General features: G+C 43.8%; 2 protein-coding genes across 4 annotated transcripts in view; both read right to left on the minus strand.

The window, feature by feature from the left end:
• Positions 1-6,231: 6,231 nt before the first annotated feature.
• On the minus strand, positions 6,232-7,299 carry LOC311037353 (kelch domain-containing protein 3-like; the record flags this gene model as incomplete). The annotated part of the gene is made up of 1 exon (XM_084046479.1): positions 6,232-7,299. One exon carries the CDS (start codon positions 7,297-7,299, stop codon positions 6,232-6,234), a length of 1,068 nt encoding a protein of 355 aa, XP_083902605.1.
• A 4,802-nt stretch (positions 7,300-12,101) lies between these two features.
• Positions 12,102-19,950, minus strand: part of LOC311037373 (2-oxoglutarate dehydrogenase complex component E1) — a 36,215-nt gene continuing 28,366 nt past the window's right edge. For 2 of the 3 annotated variants that reach the window (XM_084046499.1, XM_084046498.1), the window contains exons 17-23: positions 19,091-19,269; positions 16,702-16,773; positions 15,962-16,090; positions 15,199-15,271; positions 14,128-14,291; positions 13,479-13,633; positions 12,102-12,780 (exon numbers count right to left, since the gene is read on the minus strand). In XM_084046499.1, coding sequence (XP_083902625.1) covers positions 12,660-12,780; positions 13,479-13,633; positions 14,128-14,291; positions 15,199-15,271; positions 15,962-16,090; positions 16,702-16,773; positions 19,091-19,269 — 893 coding nt within the window. In that variant the 3' untranslated portion in view covers positions 12,102-12,659. The remainder of the gene's footprint in view (positions 12,781-13,478; positions 13,634-14,127; positions 14,292-15,198; positions 15,272-15,961; positions 16,091-16,701; positions 16,774-19,090; positions 19,270-19,950) is intronic. The other variant, XM_084046500.1, reaches the window with a different exon arrangement.

Here is a 19,950-nt window from a genome sequence, read left to right on the forward strand (position 1 = left end):
GTGATGAGGCAATCAGTCGCCCCGAGGTGGCAGACCGAAGTGGTCGGGCAGGGGTGTAGGTATCGACCATATCCCAGAGGTAAGAAGGAGCTGTTCCTTTCACTGCCCTATAGGCTATATGTTATCATGTTTATCCATTCGCCTCCTCACCAGTACTGCAATTGTCTCCAAACTTTAGACACATATAACTCATGGGTTGGGATATTCAATAAGCTACCTGTCATGCTTTCAAGAATCATAACTTATTTTTAGCGGCGCCAGCCGCTCTATATCTGACTTTGTCCGTGTGTATGTATGTTCGTGTGTATGTCCGGGTGCATGTATGTCCGTGTGTATGTCCGTGTGTATGTCCGGGTGTATGTCCGTGTGTATGTCCGGGTGTATGTCCGTCCGCTGTATTCTTATTGGCTGGGCTATAAACAAATATTGATGACAACACAAACTCCCCATGGATGCGTATGTATGTTTGAGCACGGGGCTCATCAAAGGCGCCGCTTCCTTCACACATTGAGTGGTGCCAACCACTCCTATATCTGACTTTGTCCGTGTGTCCGTATGTATGTATGTATGTCTGTGCAATAAACAAACATTGATGACAACATCAATACCAATACGGGGCTCATCAAAGGCACCACTCTCTTCACACAGGGTGTGATTTTTGGGTGGTGCCAACCACCCCTATATCTGGCTTTGTCTGTGTGTCCGTATGTATGTATGTAATGTCCTAAACAAACATTGATGACAACATCAATACGGGGGTCAATACGGGGCAATACGGGGCTCATCAAAGGCACCACCCTCTTCACATAGGGTGTGATATAGGTGCCCCCTATAAGTGAGTTTTGGACACCGACCAAAACATTTGTGTACCTTCCATTGTTAATGCAAATCGATACTTTTTTCATATCAGCCAATCACATTACAGCTAGTGTCATCACCACTAACTGTAATGTGATTGGCTGACTAAATTCAGGACTGTGATTGGCTAGCGAAACACATGACACATGTGCAGCCCTATGAATAGCAGTATGGACTTTAAAAAAAGTCGTTTATCCTTTTTTTAAAGTGAGTCATGTTGTGATGACCACACACCGCCCACTTCACACTGGGTGTGATTTTTAACCTCCTTTCAGGGATATGATGGAGGTATGGGGTGGGGCCCTAACTGCTTGATCTGTAAGATGGGGGGGGGTATGTGGGCTTTAATGTAGTAACTGCTTGGAAGATGGGTTATGGGGGATGGGGGGTTATGAATATGTGGGGGCATGGGGGGGCATGGGGGTGGGGTTTCGGGCAACGGGGTGTGTGGGGTGGCAGTTGGGGGGGTATAGGGGTGGGGGTTATTGGAGCGGGGGGTTGTGGAGGCTGGGGAGTTGGGGGGGGGGGGGGGGGGTATGAGGGTGGTAATGGGGTTTACCCCCCAGTCCTGCACAAAGGGATGCTGTGCATGTAGACATTACAGTCAGGTATCTTCAGTATATCATTGCTGTCAGGTGGAAACCTGGCGGAGACCTGCGCTTTTCTAGTTAAACTCTGAGACCAACACCAGGCTGGGTTGCCTACCCAGGGCCCGTACACTTTCGAAGGAGTCAATATAATAGTCATTAGGCCTGTAGTGTCAATATGATATACAGAGTGTACTTCATTTCCTACCCCGGATTCAAACCCGGGACCCTGTGCAATTGCTGAAATGTTTACAGCTGAGCTAATAGAGCATGCCTGTGTGCACAGGAGAGAAATTGAATTGATTTCAAACACGTAATGCGATGCAATGAGAAGTGAGGGCCCTCCACTCCCTGCTATGTAAACTCATCTCACATTTCAACAATTCACTGTGTTAAGAGAGCCTGACAAACTGTTTCCTGATCATCTTCATACATGTGTGTTGTTGCTTAATCAATGGGGTTTCCCCCCAGTCCTGCACAATAAGGGATGCAGTGCATCAAGACACCAGGTCTCTTCCTCATACAGTACATTGTTGCTGTTGGGTGGAAACAAGCTTGGAACAGCTCACAACGTGTCACATCGGTGTGTGTGTGTGTGTGTGTGTGTGTGTGTGTGTGTGTGTGTGTGTGTGTGTGTGTGTGTGTGTGTGTGTGTGTGTGTGTGTGTGTGTGTGTGTGTGTGTGTGTGTGTGTGTGTGTGTGTGTGTCCAAAAAGCTTTTGACACCAAAGACTTGGTGTCAAAAGGGCGTATAGGGTGACACCCTGACCCCCTTCCTGTCCATTATAGCGATGGACCATGCCCTGAGACTCACAATCAACCACGCAGATGACATTGCCCTATAGTCTCGGATACAGCAGAGAAAGGACAGATCAGCACAGGAAGATCGGCCTCAAGCTCAAAAGTACTCACAGTCAACACGGAGGACAAAACCATTGCCACTGCTGACGGGATGGCGCTCGAAGCAATCGAGGACAGCTCTCGGGGGCTGGACAGCTTCAATGGAACAGGCTGGCTGGGAACTGTGTCTGGCACCCGGAGCTAGTGGCGAACAAACTGACACTAATGGGTGCCAACCCAGGGCAAAGCCAAAGGAAAGGCAAAAGGCGCACCACCTATACACTGCGGCATGACAAAGGAGCTAACAACACTGTAGAGCTCAAGACCCCTGATGCTAGAGAGGAGGGTGTCTGTAGAGGGCAGCGATTCAGGATAAAGTACTGATCTGATTTATGAATACAACATACACAAGTTGAAATAAGGAGATACAAGGTTTCTGTCCATCAGCTAGCTATACAACACGTGTTTAGTTTCAAGCTGACAGGTGACAGTCCTGTCTTATTTCAACATCTGTGTGTGTGTGTGTGTGTGTGTGTGTGTGTGTGTGTGTGTGTGTGTGTGTGTGTGTGTGTGTGTGTGTGTGTGTGTGTGTGTGTGTGTGTGTGTGTGAGAGAGAGTGTTTTTAAAAAGTTTTTAAAATAATGACATAAATAAAAAGGGACTGATAAGATCATCTTGCACACCTTTGTGATAGAGAGGATGTTCTGGTTATGTCAATCCATCACAATCTGGCCATGGTAAACCATTTGGCTTGCAGCCAGTTAAGAGCGGGAAAGCATCTGTCATTTTTGCCAAACTGTTTCCTGATCAGCTTCACACATGTGCGCAGTGGTGGAAAAAGTATTTTCTACTTAAGTAAAAGTATCAATACTGCAATATAGAAATACTCTGTTACAAGTAAAAGTCCAGAATAAAAAAAATGACTTGAGTAAAAGTACAAAAGTATTGGCATAAAAAATGTACTTAAAGTACCAAAAGTAAAAGTACTAAAATGTTTGAAAATAGCAGATCTAAAAGCTCACAACGCGTTGTGAGCTTATAGATCGGCTATTTTCAAATAGCCTATAGGTATAAAATAGGGCTAAAGTGGTTAATGTATGTTTCATTATATCATAGTTTATATCTGAAAAGTAACTAGTAACTAAAGTTTTCAAATCATTGTAGTGGAGTAAAAGTACAATATTTGCCTCTGAGATGTAGTGGAGTAGAAGTAAAAGTACTGAAAATGGGAAATACTCCAGTAAAAAATCCTCAAAATTGTACTTAAGTACAGTACTTGAGTAAATGTACTTAGTTACTTTACACCACTCCATGTGTGTTGTGCTTCACCCATTAAAACCGGGAAAGCATCTGTGTCACTTTAGATTAGAACGACTTTATCCATTATTTTATACTTTGGCTATTCAAAAATAGCAGATATACAAGCTGTATACGAGCTTGTAGATCTGCTATTTTTTTTTAAATCATGAAGATTTGTGCATAATATACTGTATATATTTTAAAAGCGAACATTTTTAACTCAAATCTTTGCTTCTGGGGGTCCCTGGAACAGCATATTTTGAGATGAGAGTCCGCGGTCAAATATATATATAATTGTGGGGTCCTTGATATGGAAAGGTTTGAGAATCACTGAGAAAACTGTTAGGATTTAGAAGACATTTGTAGAACCGGACCTCAGGTCTTCAGGTCAATGGGTTAAACTGCATGGGGAAATGACTCATGTATCTACAATCAGTAGATATAGGGGTATTCAGTGATGGACAGTACTGAAGAGTATACTGTACTGTAGTCCATTATTTGAGTATTTGTATCTTTGGATGCCCACGACTTTAGGGGAAATAGCCGATCTCCAAACGATGCAAATGTGTTGAAAAATTCTAGAAAATCCTTGATCGTCTTTGGAACATGTCTAGATTTTAAATACAGCCTTTGTAACACTGGCACAGAATATCGTCAAATGGGGGGGGGGGGGGGTGTAGCCTCAAACCTGACAGCAGCAGCAGCAAAAAAAAAGAAGGAAACTAGAAAATGTGCTCCTCGGAGCACAGGTCTCCGCCAGTACTGTTCCTGATTAATCCTGTCTTTCCTCACTTCAAAAGATATAAATGATCTTTTGAAGTGACACACCTATTTATAGGTCTCTATTTCATCATGCGTCTCGCTAGCCAATCAAAGCACACCCTTTCAACATATTGTCACGTGTCACGTGAAGCCTGACCAATGTTAGCTTGGTGGACACACGGAAGGACGAGAACGAAAACATAGTCTCCTGGCGGAGACAACGGAGACAAAAAAAAGTAGAAAAAAGAAAGCAAAGATTTAGAAATAAAACATTAAAAAACACAAGGTTTGCGTTAATTTTCCTCTCCCACCCCGGGGTTTCTTCTCGTCGAAGCGCCATAACTGTCTGTTTCTTTGTTTCTACATCCATTCCTGATAGAGATCAACTGGGCGTAGCAGTTCTTAGAGATGTTCTTATTAGATTAGCGATATTCTTCTCATTCGTCCTGGTGCACGTCAGTTAGTACTTCTCTATTCCAGTAGTTCTCACCTTCTTTCATTTCCCCTAAGTTCCATATGCACTTAGGACTCCGGACCCCCATTTGACGCAATATAGGCTCTATGCAGCAGCCATATTGGGAAGAAATTGGGCCTCTTCCTTACTTCCTTCACAGGTGTTACCAATGATACTAATGAAGGCTCTGTTCCATTCTGGTCAAACAGAGTCAGGGTGCTGATATCGTGTCATGTTGGCTCACTGGAAACACTCTGATACACCAGTGGGTCTCAAAGTGTGGTCCAGGGACCCTCATGGTTCCTTGAGGGGGTTCCAAATGTCCCTTTGTGGGTGTGTAACAAATGGAACCAAATGGACCCGTATTTTTACACTCTCAGAGTTATGGGGGTCGTTGAAATTAAAACGTTTGAGAACTACTGTGCTACAGTACACTAAATGGCACAGAGCCTTCATTTGTAAACGTGATAAGACCTGTGAAGGAAGGAAGTAAGGAAGAGGCCCAATTTCTTTCCAATATGGCTGCTGTTCATAGAGCCTATTGTTTATCTCATGGGGGAGGCCCAATCTACACTGTAAAATCCTCAGTGTTAATTTAACTCAGAGAGTGTACAAATGGAATCACATGGACCCGTAATGGGTCCATTTGGTTACATTTGTACACTCAAGAGTTAGACCCAAAAAGGGTCCATAAATCTGTCCCTAGACCGGACGTTGAGAAACAGTGCTCTATACTCTCCTGTAATGATGCTGCTTCATTCCTAGTGGGCATCACTCATAGAGTCATAATATAATCTAGAGTGGTAACCGTTCACTTGTATGGAGTTGCTCGCCCAGCGCATATACTCCCTTTTTACCACTTTTTACCCCTTCTTCCGTGTTTGTTGACGGTGACGTCACGGTGCTCATCCGCGTCGTTTTGCGTCGTCTCGTATTCCCAGACGTATCCGAGTCTCGTAGAATCGGAGAAAAAAAGCGGGCCGTTCCATAGATATGGGCAGTTGAATGTAGGCTGTTTTGGCCAAAAAGCAACAACAACAGAGAAAATGAAATTCTTCCATATCGAACAACAAGGAAGTGAACGGGCTGTTTTTTTTTTGCGATCACGTGACCCGCTGCTTCTCTCCTTCACTGGGAGCCAAACGGTGACCCATAGGCGAGCAAAGAGCGCCATCTAGTGGAAAACCACTGAAAACACAAAATCTCGTCATTCTCGTGCAGACTGCACCTTAGCAAAAAATGTCGAGAAATCTCGTCATTGGCAGTCAAGGAGTTAAGCTGCAGTACCAGAATCGGCCACAGTGACTTAAGCGCTTCACTTCTGCCTCTCGGTGCTGAGGGCTTATTGGTATCACTGAGCACATTCCTGTGCCCTGCTTTGCTCTTCAGTCTGGATGAAAGGAGCCTCGTCTAAGGGTGCCAATCTCCAATCTCACGTTCTAGCGGCAGCCACTGCTGCCAGTTCCCATCTGAGGTTGTGTGGCAGTTCCGACTGCTCCAGGCCGTAATGAAGAACTACCAGCCTGCTTAGTGTCTTCAGACTAGGACTTAAGTCTAAGATGTACACGCCGTTAATATCGTCATCATCTTCATCATCTTCATCTTGCTTGCAATCGCTAAAGAGGATGACGCTGTCTCCCACCGCGCAACAGCACATGCTAGACAAATATGGGCTTTCCACCTTGGGCTTAACCCTCGTCCAGGAGAGGGTCCCTACGTTGAGTCTCCATAGATCGTTGAAGATCTCGCCCGTGTTGTGGCCACCGAATATGTACAGCTCTCCGTTGCAGATGAAGGCCGAATGACCCACGCGACCCTCTGGAAGAAGCTGTGAAGGAGGAAGGCTCAGCCAGCGATTGGTCTCTGTGTCAAACACTCGGATGTCGTAGTAGTTGTCCTCGTTCCCGCGGCCCCCGAATACAAACATCTTCGTCCCTATAACGGTGGCAGAGTGCCAATCTGAAATAAGCGCCGGAGCGCCTCTGGCGCCAATCAAGGACCAGAACATTGTGGCGGTGTCCAACTTGTGGATGTCGCTAGTCCATCGACACTGCCAGTCGTGTCCTCCCAAGACATACATATCCTTCCCCAACGCACAGGCCGAGTGGCCACTCCTCGCCTCCGGAACGCTCCCTGACATCCTGGGCTTGAACCACGCGCGGGCGTTGACGTCGAACGCATAGAGCACGTTGCAGTACCCCTCCTCCGTGTACTTGAACCCTCCCCAGATGTAGATGATGTCTTCCATCAGCACAGCCGTGTGGTAGTAGCGCAAGGAGGGAACCTCGGGGGGGCGCTCTCTTCCGGTCGCCACCGGGGGCAGCTTCGTCCAGCGCAGGGACACCGCGTTGAAGACCTGCACCTCGATCTCGTCGTCCCTGCTGCCCATGACGGCGTTCCTGTGGCGCACGCCAAAGGAGTACAGCTTGTTCCCCACTGCCACGGCCGCATGGAAGAACCGTGTCGGCCCTCCTTTCACATGCGCCGTCCAGCGCAACATTTCCCGGCCGGTGTGAACAAAGCGTGGTTCGGTACGGTCGTGTCGTGTGCAAGAATTGGTTCATATAAGGCACGCTGCGACCTATATGGGTGAAGCTTGGCCAATCCACGAAGCCGATGGGTTGAGTTGGCCAATCACAGGGAAGCCAGTGATTGGCCAGATCTCCCCTAATATGGCAAACCGATTGCCATAACAACCCCAGGCCAGCCCACACAGACCCTGAAATTATTTGGGATTATTTTTGTTTTTTCAAGGACTTCATTTGATCATCACAGATGATCAGATACACAGGTTATTTCCCACAGAACTCATGTGCTGCTTCCTAAATGTATACTGACCAAATGCTGTCTCACAAACTTTATATCATATATCTCATAAATAAATACACATTTTCCCCAGGTTTAAAGCATCTGTATCTCCAACACCTACAAATACAGATGCTACCATATGTGGTAAACGTACTGCAGAATCCAGGTGCTGATAGAAGTTGGATGCTGGAGCATTTTCTTTGTATAGCTTATGAAAATAAACTGGTTCCACGGTGAAAGACGATGTCTCAACAACCGCTCCATAGAACTAGAAATACAGCATGACTGTTCTACAGGTCTATGCACAGTTCTGCAGCAGCACATACTAGTTTAGTTTTAAATTAAACAGTACTCAGGTGGTGCTGTCAACCACCATGGAGTCTAAGGGTTCGAATCCACTGTGGTGCACCCAGCTTTGTTGACGACAAACGGACGGACGGACGCATTGGACGGAATAACGGACAGCCTGGTGTGGAGAAAATAACTGAGGCTGGGACCTCTTGACAACGCCAGAGCTTGGTGGTGGTGGTATTCTACACTCCCTCAGTCTAGTCACCTGGCTCTCTACATCAGTGCTTCTCAAACTTTTTCGTGTCAAGGACCCCCAAATTGATATGTATTTGGCCGCGGACCCCCATCTGAAAATGTGTTGTGCCAGGGACTCCCAGAAGCAAAGATTTGTTAAAATGTTCGCTTTAGAATAAATATATTCAAAGATTTGCACGAGTCTTCAAGATTTTCCACAAATAGCAGATCTACAAGCTCATAGCGCGGCACTCGACATAGAATATAGATGATATATAGAATATATTGAGATAATGATTATTCAGGAATTGGTCTCTTAGTTTCATTGCGGTTTCCCCAGCAGAAAACCATCCGTTCCTTTTCTTTATTTAAATGTATTAAGTAACAGGCGTCCGCCAGCCTGCAGATGGATGGATCATGGATGCTATATTGACAATTCTCATCACCAAATGCCTAGTCTCAGTAGTCTGTACTGTCATATATCTAAGTACTGTACTCGACTATTTCGCCCAAAAAATTGAACGGTATATACTGCAAACTGTACAGGAAAAAAAGTACAGGCATGTGAGAACGCCTCTCCTACTGCACAAAAGCTGTCTTTTATAGTGTTTTTTAGTAACAAGTGTCCTGTCACTAACTGCGTGGCATAACATACAGCAAGGCCCACCTATGTACCTTTCAAGCAGGCGTTATTCAGCCAGTGGAGACAGTCGGGGGCGGGGTTTGCCAACCGGTCCGGTACGCTCCCAAATCACGCATCACTGAGGATGAAAACACAATAAAAACAGAGGGCTAATTTCCATTGTGGTCCTCATAGTAATGATACTGGCTCCATGATGATGATGATGATGACAAAGTGATAACATTTTATTGCATGTTTCATCATACGATGGTGTTGAACAAAAATAATTTGCATAACAAGCAACATTGGGGAGAAAAGGACTTTCTCTGCCTACCTCTTCTTCGCTTTCCCTCTACTGTCCCCTGCAGGATGGTCTTTGTTATGGAAAATATTAATATCCAGTCAGGGTGAAGTGTTGATACATTTATTAGTAAGATTCAGGCAGAGAAACGGCATTTACAGCATCAGAGGCCTGGCCTCCTGGCCAGATCTCTGGCCCCACGGGCAGAGGAATCTCAGACAGTCCTTAGTGTCCACTATAATAAGATGCTATTCTAAATGGTCTTATAAGGACTATGCTAAAGATAAGGGACACCAACAGTTACAGAAGTCTCCCATAGATGGCATAATATGTACTATAGACAGATTACACTGACAGAGAGTAGGAGTAAGCATCCGTGGGGGGGCATCAGCTGTTAAGATTGACAGCTGCAGTCGAGTTACATTGAGTGTGAAAAGTGGCCGACTAGGCTTGAATGAATGATTGAATAGAAGGCCGACAAGTACACACTCAGTGTTGATTTTGACAGCAATTTTAGTCATAGTCTTTTGAATCAAATTCCACTTAGTTTCAGTCATATTTTAGTCATCTGAAATGTTTTAGTTTTTGTCTAGTTTTAGTCGACTAAATATCATCAGATTATAGCCGACTAAATTTACAGTGGATGTAGTAGACTATAATGTACTGTATCTTGGCGGTGCCTTGATGGTGTCATAATGGCTGATTTTCGACGAACATTTTTCGCCAGAGAGACGAAATCTTTATATGATAACTCAAGCCAGGTTGCCTACCCGGGGATGTGTTGCGACCTGTTACAGTATACTACCATGAGGCCGATTTGAAACATGTGGGTTGGTGGTTCGTCCTTTGGCCTATACGGCAGGGGTGATGCAACTTTGATGATAGAGAGGGCCACTATTATTTCCACTCTCACTCCAGAGGGCCACATTGCATATACTGTCGGGCAGACACCTCTAATCTCCGTATTTTAACTTTTTTAAATGCCATTCTATGTCACACAAAAGTAGCAAAAATAGCCGATCTACAAGCTCAAAACTGCGACGTGTTTTGCTATTTTTGAATTGGAATCCTGAAAAGTATTTTTTGAATTTAATTTCAAATGCATTTAGTTATACTTCTGTTAACTTTATGAACTTAAATACAAATGCATTGAACATAAAAAAAGACAATAGAATTTTAATACTAGTCATTAAGCTACTAATATAGACTGAGGTAATTAAAGCGGGTCATGTTTGCATGTTTGTAATCGTAACAGCTGAAATCAATAATATATCAGTATTCCGATATGAACCTGCGGGCCGCATTAAGTGAAGGTGGGGACGCATGTGGTCCCTGGGGGCCGCCAGTTGCCCATGTATGGCCTACGGGGAGTGTGCGTGCAAAGTTTCACGCCGACCGCTCCAGCGACTGAGACCAGCTGCTCTAAGACAGACAGACAGACAGACTCACAGGCCCGAAAACATAATCCCTCAAAAGGGGGCAACATTTTCTTAACATCCATTTTTTATTAAATTGTTAAATAGTAATAATAAACATGAATATCAAACATCATCAGACGGTCTACATTTACCAAAAAGGAAATGCGTGTATTAAAGTCAGTCTGACCAGAAGCAGGGATAAAACATATCGCCACCGGCGGCCATAAAAATCAATGACCAGAGAGGGAGGTGGGGGGGGGGGGGGATATCAAAAGCAGAGGCATGGATCTAGCCTGGAAACCAGACGAATCTGCCAGTGCAAAAAAAAAAATAGCATTTGGTCTGGCCCCACTCGGTTGTGATTGGATTTCGCGGCCCCCGAAGTTGTGAGGCACCAATCGGGGCCCAGTATGGAAATATACCGGGCCCCAGTATATTTTTATTTATCCGCCCCTTGGAAATGGCAGGTTCCACACAGAGAGATTCCAGACTAATATATACGCAGTGCTATTAGTCTGGCCATGCCGTGGTCCCATTCATTTTAAAATGAATGATAAAGTAGGGCAGGGGTCTTCAACGTTTTCAGGCCAAGGACTCCCTAGCTGAGAGAGTGATGAAGCAGGGACCCCCACTACATATTGTATGAAATGATGTTGCAGATTAAACTTTTTTTCATAGATTTCATAGATAGCTGGATTCATGTTAATGTGTATATTCAGATAGTTAACCTTTAAACCCTCTATATTTAGTCAGCTTGACCGTTGGCTCTGTACTTGGTCTGCTCTTTTTCCCCTCTACACCGACTCTCCAAAAATAGCCGATCTACAAGCTCACAACGCCTCGCGATGCGAGGCGTTGTGAGCTTGTAGATCAGCTATTTTCAGCTAATGGTCCCCACCACACAAAGATTTGGCGGACCCCCTGTAGTAACTCTGAGGACCCCCCTAGGGGTCCCAGACCCCCTGTTGAAGACCCCTGAAGTAGGGTAATGCTTCTGGGGCTTCTACTGGTTCTGCCGAGTGAGGATCCGCCCCCTCGCTGCGGTTGCAGCCAATAGCAGTCGTTTCCGGTTGCTTTTCGGGACGGGGAAGTTTCCAAGATGGTGGATTTTAATTTGCAGGAAAAAAGTGGCTTCAAAACGGGTGTGTAGAAACCAATGTGGTCACGTGACGGTTCCCTTCGTCCATATTTCTTACAGTCTGTGGGGTGAGACCCCTGTTACTGAACAAACACTCTAAAAGCAGGGGTTCCCCAACGTTTTAGCTCAATACTGCAATGTAGACATACTCTGTTACAAGTAAAAGTCCAGAATAAAAAATGTACTTGAGGAAAAGTACAAAAGTATTGGCGTAAAAAGTAAAAGTAGTCATTATGCACAATATTCCATTTCACGTTTCCAAATATATGAAAAAAAAGATCTATAAGCTCACAACTCTTGTGCTGCGAGCTTGTAGATCTGCTGTTTTCAAATAGCCATGGCTGAAGTGGTTGATGCATATTTTGATGCATGTTTTACAAAGTAATTAGTAACTAAAGTTTCCAAATAATTGTAGTGGAGTAAAAGTATAATATTTGCCTCTGAGATGTAGTGGAGTAGAAGTAAAAGTACTGAAACCTGGAAATACTCAAGTAAAAATAACTCCAAATTTTACTTAAGTACAGTACTTGAGTAAATGTGATTAGCTACTTTACACCACACCACTGCAACTAGTGAAAATAGCCGATCTACATGTACAAGCTCACAACACATCGCGATGCGACGCGCTGTGAGCTTGTAGATCGGCTAGTTTCACAACTTAAGTTTTAAAATGTTTTATTAATGGAATTTTTAATAGATTTATTTTAAAAAGTTTAGATTCTTTTTTTTTAGATTTTATGTATTCTTTTTTAAATAATATTAAAAAAAAGGGGGAAACAAATGAAAAAAGGGTATGTTTACTCGCGTCGCTACCCATAAAAACGTGTCCGAGACCCACAAATGGGTCCCGACCCAATGTTTGAGAACCCCTGCTCTAAAGCACGAAAACGCACTCATCTCCCCCCTCTAAGCCAAATTCATACTCCGTCGCTCAACAGCGTCGCACGGCCGCAACAAACAGCCGCCCTACAGGCTCACATGCAGCCTGTCGCGGAATGCGCGACGAGTCGTGCGTCTCCACCGTTGAGGAACACGGTTGGTTGGTTGGTTAGGGTTTCCCTGTGAAGGCCTGGAGGTTGAACGCTGTGTCCATGAAACGCTGCAGCTCCAGCAGGTGAGTCTGCTTGTTACCGGTGGCCGGAGCGGCTGCAGGCTCCCGCCCAGCATACCTGCACGCACGCGCACACACACACACACACACACACACACACACACACACACACACGTTTTGACATCCGGGTATCCAGCTCTGTCCGGGACGTAAATGAAAAGCACGCATGTGCGCGTCCGTGCGTCACTTTAAAACGCTCGCAAACTACTTTTTTGAGGCACGGAATTTACTTTTAAGATAGCGCTAGGATAGAATTTAGTTGTTTAACTTCATATATGTGGTCAATTAATCATGTCAGAGCCTATTTAAAAATGAAAAATCAGAGAACCGGCAGGGTCGGGCAGTGACACGTATGTATCCGAATAAAGAAACCTATTTTCGGCATAGCCCCTTCTAAAGTCCCCTTGCGTCATATTAGCTGGTGCGGGGGAAAATGAGCTGCTGATTGGCTGAAGGAGAATGAACTGCTGATTGGCTGAAGGGGTTGTCAGTCAACGGTACTAACTGTTTGACAACAGTTTTCTTTTTTTTGATCTCAGAAGTTGCCTAGAATCCCTTTAATACATCTCATACCAAGGACCGCAATGGAAACAGTAAGCTTTATTTGCGTTATCCTTTTGATCATGGTGGGTTAGACGTATGTTTTTTTTTAATGGCATAATTATGTTTATTTCACGATCAATAAAGATATCAATCAATCAAAGTAAACCCACTGAGTAGAAAGGAAACAAACAAAACAAACAAGGCGGAGCTTACCATACAGGGCGTGTGCGGCCGGTGGTGGTGCGGAGGCGGGGCTTGACGTAGTCATAGTAACCCTGGTTCTTGTGTTCCTCCTGACACCAGAGCAGGTCGGCGCCGGGAAAGCGTTCCGCCTCCACTTTGACCAGATCAAAGGGGAACGGAGACAGCTGGGCGGGAGAGAGATGTTTTTACTAGGGCTGGGACTCGATTAAAAAAATTAATCTAATTAATTAGAGGCTTTGTAATTAATGAATCTAAATTAATCGCATGTTTAATCGCATATCAATATTTGACCTGAGAAGCAATTTCTTTTCAGTTAAAACAGCATATGAAGCATCAACTGATGGTGAGAAAACACTAATGTTACTTCCGCCGAATTAGTAAAATTTTCGCCAGAAACAGACTGTATCAATAAGTGACTGACTATCATAAACGATACAGAACCTCCTCCCTGACAATATCACAGAGACCGTTTGTTTATTTTTGGACCACAATTCTTATATGAGACGGTTCTAAGATGACCCAATGTTATTCTCCATAGAGAAATGACTTTACGAACCTGGGGATGAACGAGTGACGTCAGGACTTCTGTGCTCTATAGCGGGCATTGAAACGTTTGGGATCAACTGGGAAATAAATGTAATGTATTGTTATTATTGACCTGTTCAATGCGAATGATAGCCACAGTCTCCTCCATGGCTCTGGTCTTGCGTTCTCGGGTCAGTTCATAGTAGACTTTGCCAGTGCAGAAAATCACTCTTTTCACCAGGTCTGCGTTGGTGGATGCAGACCCCACGTCTGGGATTATGCGCTGGAAGTGGGTTCCTGAAGAACAAGTACAGCATACAGTAGTATACTTTATACTAGGAACAAGCTTAGTACAGTGAATACAGCACTAGAAAATACTTCTTAACCACTTTCAACCTGGCGTCCTATTTTGGGAATATAAGCCTCAGCGAATTGTTTCAAAAAATAAAAAATTGGCAGAGCTATATGTCTATGAAATTAATTCAAGGTCCCAACGGAAACAAGTCCTTAAGGACTTTTTTGGTCGGACCTTTTAGACAAAAGTATTATAAATGTAACTGTTGTTTTACATTCTTTTGCCTAATAAAATTTCAATCAATCAATCAAAGCGACACTGTTATACGCTAAGTCACACCAACAGAGGTATTTCCATACTTACTTCACAGGTCTTACCAATTATACTAATTAAGGCTCTGTTCCTGTGAAGGAAGTAAGGAAGAGGCCCGATTTCCGCATCTTGCCTTACCCCTTATATAAAGGTTTCTGGCCTTTTTTTTAACTATTTTTAAAAACATTTTAATATCAATCTACAAGCTCACAACGTGTCAATGTAGATCGGCTATAACTATTTTAAAATGTTTTTCAAAATAGTTGCGGCGTGCAAGATAGGGCCCATGGTGTATGTAGATGGGGGAAAAAAGCAAAAATAACAAGTACAGAGCCAGCCCTGGTCAACTAAGTGTTAGTTTACTAAGTATAGAGGGTTTAAGTTGTTAATAAAAAAATCACACCCTGTGTGAAGGAAGCGGTGCCTTTGGGGCGGGGCTTAAGTAATTACAGTTCGTCCCTATTGGTGGTTTTAGTCCACATACCAAATTTGGACTTGGTGGCATGCTGCAAACTGGAGTTATAGCTGTTTAAAGCCCCGTGCTCATACGGACGGACGGACGGACGGACGGACGGAAAAAAGAAAAAGACAGTTCACCTGGTAGCATGTCATCAAAGCTGGACTTGGCCTCTGGGTGGCGCAAAAGAGACTTTGGAGTAAATACAATCAGCTGGAATTTGAGAGAGGAGAGAGAGAGACAGACAGACAGACATTTAGTATTTTATTAGTTCTGATGACATTGGTATCAACAATTCTGCAGCCGATGTGTTCAGATTTTGTATCACTTTGAAACCTGGAATCCACAGAAAATAGGCTTCACCTATAAGTTAAATGTTGGCAAGATCGAATCAAAAGTTTTTTCAAATTGATTAGAAAATCTTGCATTTTCTGTGTGTGAAAACATCAGTAATTTGTGGTGTATAGGACGCTCCAAAATCGGCATCAACATGGGCCCCAACAACCTGGCATGTCGTCTCTGTCGGGTGGAAACCTCATTTGTCCTATAACTTTTCGGGATTCAAATTCGAAAATAACAGAAATGCTAAAAACACGCTCAAAATGCGTTGCTTCGCACCGCGTTTCAAGCTTGCAGATCTGCTACTTTGGATACTTTTGTGTGACGCTGTAGGATGATCAAGTAGGGTGTTAACTTACAACAACAACAAAAAATGGATATAAGAGGTTTCTGCACGACAGCAACGATATGGTGGGACTCAAGTATGTTTGAATGCATTATGGGTGTGTGTGTGTGTGTGTGTGTGTGTGTGTGTGTGTGTGTGTGTGTGTGTGTGTGTGTGTGTGTGTGTGTGTGTGTGTGTGTGTGTGTGTGTGTGTGTGTGTGTGTGTGTGTCTGTCTCACTGGCTTCCTGAAGGGCTTGAGGATCTGCCTGCGGAGCACATGGAAGAGGTTGGCCGGCGTAGAGCAGTTGACTACGATCCAGTTACAGTCGTAGAGCTGACGCATGGCGAACTCCTCGTCAGGCGCTTTCTGATGGCACAGTTAGAAAGTGATGTGTTTTTATTAAAATAATTCGCAAGGCAGCATCTCGTGGTGAAAATAGCCGATCTACAAGCTCACAACGCGCCACATCTGTGACGCGTTGTGAGCTTGTAGGTCGGCTATTCTTGGTGAGTGACACCATCGTACGTATGAGTCAAGCTTTTCAGTGTCTGAGTGTCCAGACTGAGACATCAGATTTGAATTCAAACTACTGTCCCTGGGAATTCACAAAAATCTGCTTCCATTTGATAGTTTCGTTTTTTGTTGTTTTCTTGCTGTTCAGATCATATTCCAATCTGGATAGGACAAAACTCAGATTTGGGCCAGCAGTGTGAATATAACCTTAGCTAGGAATGACATAGATCTGTATTAGATCAGAGGTTCTCAGCATTCAGAGCATATGTATTGTAATGTGTTCCAGCTAGAATAGATTGTGTTCTGGCTTTATATCAATGGAACTAACATAGTATACTTTACTATTATTTGGGGGGCCCAATAATGCATTGTCCTCACGGCCTGCCAGTGGGCCCCAGCCCACAGGTTGAGAACCCCTGGTAGTGTAGATAACACAAGCTACTGTAGCTCTCACACAAACTCACAGGGAAAACATCTGGGTCATCGTTGCACATCTGCAGAAACCTCTCCGGACGCGCCGACGAGTGTTCTGGACCCTGAGTAGACGTGGAGTGTAACAACCATTATACAACAGGTAGTTCCGACCAAGCAATCTGATTGGTTGAAATAGCTATTAGCTATCTAGCCGTGCTTCAAACCAGCATCATAGCACGGGCCTAATCACATTAATAAATCACTCCGCACTGCAGTCCGCACCTGATTAGACCACATATGGCACAGCTGTGCTGTGACGTCACGCTGTCCCACGGTAGGAAAACAAATAGGCAGTAGCCTGACCCACCGCCGCCACCGGAGAACAAACAGCTACGCAAAATGGACTATGTTGTTAATTTTTACTTATTTGGTGGACTTACGGTTGATCAATGGTTAGAAGAAGAGGATGAGAAGGAGAACTACCCTCCTGTGTTAAAGTACTGTAAAATTACTCCCATTTCGTTAACAGTCCAGTGTATGTTATACTTTATCGTACGAAGGTATCGCACGACGAAAATAGCCGATCTACAAGTTCACAACGCATCGCATTCGCAACGCGTTGTCAGCTTGTAGATCAGTTATTTTGGCCACGTGACACGGTCGTGTAACGGAGCATATAGCCTACTGGAATCAGCTGTGTTGATGAGACGGTGCCTCAGAGCGCTGCTACAGGGACTATTTAATGTCTCAGTCAAATAAACTCTTCTCTTTACAGGGAAACGGATAATAGCGAAACATTTTTATTATGAATTGCCCCACAATATGAATACATTTGGATGTGTTTTGTTGGTTGTATAATCGCAATATTACACTCGAGGGTGTGCTTTACCTACATTATTGGCACTTCAGTGATGCTTGCGGAACTCGGCTCCGCCTCGTTCCTGACCGCATCACTGGCGTGCCAATAATGAGGTAAAGTAAAGCACATCCTCTCGTGTAATATTGCTTAATTAGTACACACCAACCATTAGTACACACCAACCATTAGTACGCACACCAACCCACCATGGAAAGTAGGCCTACATCTACTTTTACTTTAATCGAGTATTTACAATTATAAATTCTTCTGATACTTAATCCATTAAGACCAGGAACACATCTGTGTCATTTAAAGATTTATTTGGCTATTCAAAAGTAGCAGATATACAGTACAAGCTCATAAGGCGGCTGTAGATCTGCTATTTTTTCTTTTTTTTAATCTTGGATAATTTGTGCAAATCATTGAATATATACGTTTTAAAGCAAACATTTTTAACTCCGATCTGTGCTTCTGGGGGTCCCTGGAACATCATATTTTGAGATGGGGGTCCACGGCCAAACACATATCATTTCTGGGGGTCCTTGACATGGAGCACCACTGATATAGCAACATACTGTTAGGATTTAGAAAGTAAAGTAAAGAACAGTGGTCAGCTAAATGAGCCATACTGTTGTTTTTCTGTATGTTTTAGAGGCTGACCAGTCTATCAGCCTGGCCCATATTTGTATTGGCCATTAATTTAGTATTATTAGTATTTTATTAGTTTTGATGACATTGGTATCAACAATTCTGCAGCCAATGTGTTCATATTTTTTATCACTTTGAAACCCGGAATCCATAGAAAATAGGTTTCACCTATAAGTTAAATGTTGGCAAGATCGAATCTAAAGCTTTTTCAACTTTATTAGAAAATCTTGCATTTTTTGTGTGTGAAAACATCAGTAATTTGTGGTGTATAGGACGCTCCAAAATCGGGATCAACATGGGCCCCAACAACCTGGCAAATCGTCTCTGTCGGGTGGAATATCATAAGTCCAAAACTGATATAGCAACATACTGTTAGGATTTAGAAAACATTTTTAGATATGCATTTGGCCGCGGACACCCATCTCAAAATATTTTGTTCCAGGGACCCCCCAGAAGCAAAGATTTGAGTTACAAATGTTCGTTGTTTTGAAAGATCTTGAACATGTGTGCAAATCTTTGAATACATATATTTTTTAAGCGAACATTTGTAACTCAAATCTTTGCTTCTGGAGGTTCCTGGAACAAAATATTTTACAAATGTTCGCTTTAAAATATATATATTATAGATTTGCGCAAATGTTCATGATTTTTCAAAAATAGCATAGCCATAGCTCATGGCACGGCACTCGGTGCCACGCTATTAGCTTGTAGATCTGTTTTTTTTTTAATAGCCAAAAGAAACCTAAAATGACACAAATGCTTTCCCGGTCTAAATTAAAGTAAATAAATACTGAGGAACTGGGGTCCCAGATAACCTTTTTTTCTAATCAAATGGGGGTCTGTGGATTAATGCATATCAAACTGGGGGTCCTTGAAATAAAATAAAAAGAGAGGTTGAGAGTACAGTAAGTGGTGGTGGTGTGGGTTCCTACCATTCCCTCCATGCCGTGGGGGAGCAGCAGGACGATGCCGTTCTGGCGGACCCACTTGGCCTGTCCCGGACAGATGAACTGGTCTATGATGCACTGGGCCGTGTTGTGGAAGTCCCCGAACTGGGCCTCCCACAGGACCAGGGCGTTGGGGCTGGCCATGGCGAAGCCCAGCTCAAAACCTACACAGCAGGATGGATAAAACGTCATTTAGATCAGTGGGGTCAGTGGTTCTCAAACTTTTTTATGTCAAGGACCCCCAAATTGACACATTTTAGGCTGCGGACCCCCATTTGAAAAGATATGCCAGAGACCCCCATAAGAGAAGATTGTTTATGGCTCTAGGAGTGATTCTCAACCATCTTAATTTCAAGGACCCCCAGTTTGACATGCATTAGTGCTACGGACCCCCATTTAATAACATTTATATCTCTGGGACCCCAATTTATGTTGTAAAATCAATGTTAATTTAACTCTGAGAGTGTACAAAGGAACCAAATGGACCCGTTAGGGTCCATTTGGTTCCATTTGTACACTCTCAGAGTTACAGACCCATAGAGGTCCATTTGGTTCCTAACTATCCATCATTTAGCTGGGGACCCCCTGGAACTCCCTCAAGGACCACTGGGGGTCCTCGGACCCCAGTTTGAGAATCAATGATTTAGATAACATGTTATTAAGACGACTTTTTAGCTCGAGACCCATTTGATGTCTCCCTGGGACCCAAACTTGTGAAAACAGCAGATCGACAAGCTCACCACACGTCGCATCGCGACGTGTGGTGAGCTTGTAGATCTGCTAGTACTCATATCTGACCCAGTACTCATACATTAATACATTATTGTGCTGTGCTGTGCAGAACT

This window comes from Gymnoscopelus microlampas, assembly GCF_963454915.1.
Source record: "Gymnoscopelus microlampas genome assembly, chromosome: 21".
Lineage (NCBI taxonomy): Eukaryota > Metazoa > Chordata > Actinopteri > Myctophiformes > Myctophidae > Gymnoscopelus > Gymnoscopelus microlampas.